Raw genomic sequence first — 6,659 nt, forward strand, 5'->3', positions numbered from 1 at the left:
ACTGCAAATCCATTAAACATGAGGCCTTCCCCCCCACTCGGTGCAGCCGCCACCGAAATGAACAGCTGCAAATTGAAGGAAGGAGGCAATTTATCGCTGCCAGACAAATTGTTCACCTTAGATAAAATAACCGGCATTTTACGCACAATTTTCTGCTACAATTTCATAATTTAAATGACACTTTAAATACAGTTTAATGGGGGTGGGAGTGGAGGAGAGTGAGAGTTGACTGCAGGCAGAGGCCAGGCCGGACTGGCCACAGACAAAGGGTAGGAGACCGCCCCGGCGGGCTGGGTACACAGTCGGCCCTGCGGAGAGAGGGCCTCCGACCCGGGAGTCAAGCCGGGAGGGGCCGGAGGGTGGTGGCCAAGCCCTAGCGACCTGCCCCCAGGTCCGATGCCCCCTCCCTGCCAACTCACAGCTTCCGCTGAGGGCGACCCGTCCCCGAGTTGGGCCGCCCGCGCTGCCGTCCCCTTCCTGCCCATCCGGCCCCCTCTCCTGCTCTTCCTTCCCGCTCTCACTTTTCTTTTGATCTAATTATTTTTCCTATAAGCTCGGTCTCCTAGAGAGCAAATATCAGAGTCACTGAGCGAAAATTATGTAAATATTATTAAAGGGACTCGGGCTCCGAAATTCATTTGCGCCCGCGCGAGGAGGAAAGCTGTCCTTCTGATTATTTTCAATTTATTTGCAAATAAAGGCCTGATGACCAGGAGGGATCAGGGATATTTAACGAGGCTGTAAACATAATTCCACTGCGCTCAGCCTCGCTGGAATTAATGGTTTTAATAATTGGGATCCCAATTTCTTGGGGAATTGGTGGCTTTTGCGGTACCAAGGACCCAGGGCCCAGAAAAATTGAGGAGGGTGGGTTGGGATTTTGTGGAGTTGGGGGGGCAGGGGGGAGACGCAGGATTCGTGGCAGTTCACTTCGGGGTGGGGCGGCTGCAGGCAGGGGAGGGGGCTGGGGGCTGGCTGCAGGCTCCAGCCAAGTTTGCTAATATTTCTTCGCTGCAGATGTCCTGAAGCCCCCGAAGGGTCCCCCGGGGACCCGGACCCTATTAGAACAAATGTGCACTGCTTTTGTAAAGAGGCGCGTTGGCGGCGCCTGTCCTATTACAGGCGACACATGATCAATAGGTTGATAACGCAGCAACATCAATATAAGCGACAGAACAATGAGGGATATCATTGGGCATCTATCTTAATATAGCCGGCTACAAGAGCGCTGACAAAGAGTGCAGCTCATGAAAATTCCGCCCCACGATTCCCCATCTCCGCTCCAATATGCGCACGCACTCCCCCAGCTGCCGGCGCTATTATTCTCCAATTTCAATTTGACACCCCAGCCTTTCATGCTAATTCTATTATTGTAGGAAGTTTATGTGATTTCATATCACTAGAAATCGGTAATGTATAATAACCCTTTGGGCAAGAAACCCAGTCCCCGCAGCAGCCACCGGAAAATAATTACTTTCATATCAAAACTCCGCAGGAGCCCGGCGGCCCGGCCCTTGCAGCCCCCGGCTCCGTCACCCCGCGCGTGTGCCAGTGCGCGGGGGCGAGCGCGCGCGTGTGGCGCCCGGGAGGAAGGGGGGGGGGGTGCGGGGGAGGGCAGGAGAGGGGAGCTGTGGGTGCATAAATTTGTTCAATCAGAAAACACAAACACACACGCACACAAAAGGAGGCATTAAGCGCGGATCTCGGGGGAGGTGAGGAGCCTAGTCCCACCCTCGGGGAGAGGAGAGGAAGGCGGGGCGGGGCAGGGGCCGGGCTGGGCACTCGGAGGTTGGAAAAAAGTGGACCGGAGAGCTTGCATTTGACCAGCTTTATTTATCAAAAATGGTACATATATAAATATTCTTAGACATTTTTGCATTTTACGAGGCTGAGGATTCTCGTTGTGGGTTCTGTGGGGGGTGGGGCTTTTTTTTTCTTTTTTTTTTTTGTGCTCCCTTGAGAGGAGGAGGGTCTCAACCCCCCAGTCCTGGGTTGCTGCCTACGTCCGAACTGATAACAGCGTTTTTCTTTAAAAAAAAATAATAAAAAAAATAAAAGGAAGGAAACGGAAGAAAGAGGAAAAGAGCAGTGTTTCGAAGCCGATCACCTGATTTCGCTGTGAGTCGGAGCCTGAGCGAGCGGGCGCCTGCCGGCTGAGCGCCTCCCCGGCCCGCTGCGCCCTCAGTCCATGTCCACCTCCTCGCCATCCCGCGCGCTGGGTCCGGTAGAGGCGCCTGGCTCGGCGGCCCCGCCGACGGCTGGCTCTGCAGCGGGGCTGGGAGCCGGCAAGCCAGGCCCAGGCGACGGCGCGAGCGGCGGCGGCGGCGGGGCCGCTGGGCAGGCGGTGCCGGCATCCGCGCAGTCCCCACCACCGCCCTCGGCCGAGGCCGCGGCGTCCCGGAAAGGCGCCGGGGTCGGGGCCCCCGGGGAGGCGACAGCGTCGGGGCTGCGGCGCGCGAAGGCCGAGTCCGGAGCGCCGCCGGGCCCCTGGAAGGCCCCGAAGCTAGCCTGGGCGGGCGGAGCGGGCGGCACGGAGGGCGCGGGAGGCGCATCCTTGGGCGCGGGCTCAGGGCTCGCACCGCCCTTGAGCGCGGCCTGCGGTACCAGGAAGCCGAGTGGCTGCGTGATGGGATAGAGCAGAAAGTGGCCCTTGCCGATGAGGGTCCTCGGCGCGCATGGCAGCCCAGGTGCGAAGTCCAGCCCTGCGGCAGCCGCGTTGGCTGGGGGCGCTTTCCGGCGCGGCGGCGAGTCGGACAGCAGGCTCTCCACGCTGAACGGGCTGGCCTTGGGCAGGCCCGCGGCCCCGCGCTCAGCCGCCCCCGCCCCCGGTGCACACGGGGCCGCGTCCTTGTCCACGGGGCGGCCTAGCCGCGGCTGCGGACCAGCGCCACTTCTTTGGCTCGGGAAAAAGGCGGGGTCGCAGGTGCCGGGCGCAGGCGGCTCGCCAGGCGGTGCGGGCGCTGCACCGGCGGCGCCAGCGTTGTGCGCGCCGGGGCCCTTGGCCGCGGCGGCGGACGGCGGTGGCTCGGGCGGCTCCGGGGACAGGCCGCCGCCGCCGCTGTCGCTGTCGGAGCTGGGCGCGCTGTGCAGGGACAGGCCGCCGGGCGAGTGCAGGTGGCGGCTCTGGCTTTTGAGTAGCTTCTTCTCGTGCTTGCGCTTCTTCTTCTCCATCTTCTCCAGCTCCTTGCGCGCGATCTCCTCTGGGTCCATCGGCTCGCCACTGCACGTGGTCGGGTGGGAGTTGTGCGCGGGCCGCCCCGGGCCCTTCTTGGTGTTCTCCTTCTTCCTCCACTTGGCGCGGCGGTTTTGGAACCAGACCTAGAGCAGCCGGATAGGGGAGAGGAAGGGGTCACGGTCAGGCGGCGGGGGCTTCGGGGCTCCCCACTCACCACCGACAGGCCTGCATAGCCTCGGCTCCGGCCAGGGGGCGGGAGCCGAGCCACGCGACCCAGCCGGCCCTGAGCCGGATCTCGGCATCAGGCTGCAGGTGTATCTTTTCCACCCAGAAGGAGGCCGACTGGGCCTCTCGCCGGCTTCCCACCCCAGCTTCTCACCTCGGGGAACTGGGAGCTGCCCCTTCGTTGGGCAGGACCGGTCTGGCCCCTGACCGAGGGCGCTGGGTTCCTGGTTGGGAGGCAGAGGGCAGGGCCCCTCCTCGCTTCTCACAGCTTGGGTTTTAAGCAGCCCGACTGGCCCAGGGCTGAGCGTCTGGCATGAGGACCAGGATCGGCAGGGCTCAGCTGCCCTCCACACCTGTTTTCGACTCCCTGGGGACTGAGTCAAAGCCCAGATTTGGGGGTTTCCCATGAAGGGAAATCTGGGTGCTTTTTCTCCCAGAAGGGCCTGGGGGCTGAACTTGGGAGGGAGAGCTTCAGCAGCCTGCTTTCCCCCACCCCCTGTTTTTCTGAAAGCTCCAGGCCAGGGCACAAACACAGCCCTCTGGAACCGGCTGTACTTGGCCGGGACCAGGGGACTGGCGGTCAGGGGACCAGGAGGCCAGCTGCCAGGCCTTGCAGAGGAGCAGCCAGGGCCCACCCACACCTTCACCCTCTCCGCAGGCCTCCTCCTGGGAGCCCCGAGGGCCTGCAGGCTGGCAGCAGCCCTAGACCCTGGCTCCAGCACCAGAGTCAGATCCCGAGGAGCCCCAGCACACGACCCTCCCATAAGATCGCGGTAATTAGAATTCTTTGTTCCCGGCTGTGTAGAGACCCACACAATAGCAGGCCGGCCTGGTCACAGGTAGCCTTTTCAGTGCCAAGGTCCTGTGTGTTAAGTGGTAACCTCCCCAGGACTGCTGCTACCCTTTCTCTCTTTTTAAATATATTTTTCTTTGGGGGGGGGGGGTGGAGGTGTAAATCCCTGTCTGCCTCGTTACCCAGAATTACTCATTGCCACGTTAAAGGAGGAATGAAGAAGTCTTGACTTCACTTAAGACACTTAGAACAAATTGGATAAAAGGGTTTACAAACAGAAGAGGTCAAGCAGGGAGGCCCCGGCATAGGAGAGGACACCTTTTTAAACAAAGCTATTGGGGCTAAACAGGCGCCTCCAAGCCCGGTGCCCACAGCTGTGGCCCACATACCGCGCCCCACCACACCGACCTAAAAAAGATGTCTGTACTTTAGGGAAACATCTAATTATGCACGATTCATCTTGAATTTTCAACGCACCAAATCGACACTGTATTTTTTAAAAGAATACCGCCGACAGTCTCGGAAGAAAATAGAATTACAGGAAGGAAAAAAGATATAACCGATGGTGTTAAAGATTCAGACACCCTCCCCACCTCCACCCCCCCCCCCCCGGGTTTTAAGTGTTGAAGTTTCCACCTCAGCTGCCCCCCCCCCTTCTGCAAAGCGATAAATATGTTTCCATGTGAATATTTCAGAGACGAAAGTAAACAAACGCGCTAGCCGCAGGCTGGGGACCGAGTCCCCAGGCCCGACACGGATGCGTCAAGCCTGCCTTCTCCCGGTCTCCTCCAAGTCCGAGCCGGGCCGGGTCCTCCTGGCCACCTCGCCCGCCCCAGCCTCGTGTCGCGCGGTCGCTGGACCCCATCGTCACGCAGCTCCCCGGTTCGGACGCAGCTGCCGCTCTCCGGCCCCTCCCGAGCCGCCTCGGCTCCCTCCCGGGAAGCCCGCCTCCCTCTCCGCGGGGCGCCGAACCCCCGGCCCCCAGCTTCCGGCCGGCGAGCGCGCGGCGGGCTCCGGCGGAGCCTGCGATCTCCCACCTGGAGGTCGAGAACAAAGGCGGGCCGGGCCGCGCGGGCCGCCGGCGGGATGCCAACTCGCCGGGCGCACGGAGGGTCTTTACCTGAACTCGGGACTCGACCAGATCCAGGCGCAGCGCCAGAGCCTCGCGCATGAACACGTCGGGGTAGTGGCTCTCATTGAACGCCTTCTCCAGCTCCTCCAGCTGCCAGCCGGTGAAGTTGGTGCGGGTGCGCCGCCGCTTGCAGCCCGGGCTCTCCTTGTCCGGGTCCCCCGAGTCTGCGGGCACGCACAGGACGCCGCGCGGCTCAGCCCCCGGCCCGGCCGGAGAGCGGCCGCCACCCGCTTCTGTCCAGGAGGGGCCGCCGAGCGGACAGGGCTGCCGCGCGCCCTGAGCCGGTGGAGGGCGGCGAGCGAGGCGGCCCCGGAGCGGCGGCCGCGGTGCCAGTCCCACGGCCGCCCGCGAGCCACTCCTTCGCCGGACGGGGTCCCCTGCCCCTTGCCGCCCCCTCCCCGCCCGCCGCGCCTACCTGACAGCTTGAAGGGCTGGCTGTCGCCGCCCACCCCGCAGGCGGCCGGCAGCAGCGGCGTGGGGTTGACCACCGAGGCGGCGGCGGCGGCGGCGGCGCACGAGCCGCTGAGCAGGCCGTCGATGGAGAACGGCACCGAGGCGGCGGCAGCCGCGGCGGCGGCCGACTGCAGCTGGTGGCCGGCCAGCTCGTACACGTGGTGGTGGCCCAGCGGGTAGGGGAAGCCCACCACGCCGCCCAGCGAGCCCCCGAACTGGGCATGCGGGTGCTCCAGGAGGCGGCCGTCCATCATCTCGCGCGGGAGGCCGGCGGGGCCGGCGGCGGGGCGCGGGGGCGCGGGCCGGGGCCGGGGCGGGCCAGCGGCGGGAGGCGCGGACGGCGGCGGCGGAGACAGGGACCCGGAGCCCTACACATGCTTCGCCCGCACTCCGGCGCTTTACTTTATCAACATCAAGCTCCCGGTAATTAGCCGCGGCCCGGGGAATTTGGGACCAATAAGAAGCGCTAATCGGCTCTGACGTCAGAGGCGTGCTGGGCGCACGGAGCCGTTTTCCATATCGATTGCTAATTATACCTGACATGCACCTCAATAAACAGTATCAGGAACTGTCACAACAAGACGGGGGAGGGCGGGCGGGGCGCGGCCCGGCGCGGGCCCCCGGCGCCCCCCCCCCCCCCGGCCCGCCGGCCCCCGCCCGCGCCGCCCCCCGCCGCCGGCCCCCGCCCCTCCGCAAATCACTAATAGATTTCCCTTTAAAACATTCACCGGCGTGTTGTGGGGATTTTTCACCAGAAATGCTGTACTCTCTGAACCTTTAAAGTGATGTTGCTCCAATTACAGAGAGACATTGAGCGGCAAATAGACTGATCCAATAATAGGAGATTCATCATCCGCTCTTTCCGAAACTGTCACATTGAA

At 63.0% G+C, this 6,659-nt stretch overlaps 1 protein-coding gene across 1 annotated transcript; it reads right to left on the bottom strand.

The window, feature by feature from the left end:
- Positions 1-1,813: 1,813 nt before the first annotated feature.
- On the bottom strand, positions 1,814-6,201 carry UNCX (UNC homeobox). The gene is made up of 3 exons (XM_043915607.1): positions 5,741-6,201; positions 5,314-5,489; positions 1,814-3,318 (listed from the first exon to the last, which is right to left on the bottom strand). The coding sequence occupies exons 1-3, from the start codon at positions 6,030-6,032 to the stop codon at positions 2,182-2,184; spliced, it is 1,605 nt and encodes a 534-aa protein (XP_043771542.1). The 5' UTR covers positions 6,033-6,201; the 3' UTR covers positions 1,814-2,181.
- Positions 6,202-6,659: the final 458 nt, after the last annotated feature.

This window comes from Cervus elaphus, chromosome 10 (assembly GCF_910594005.1).
Source record: "Cervus elaphus chromosome 10, mCerEla1.1, whole genome shotgun sequence".
Lineage (NCBI taxonomy): Eukaryota > Metazoa > Chordata > Mammalia > Artiodactyla > Cervidae > Cervus > Cervus elaphus.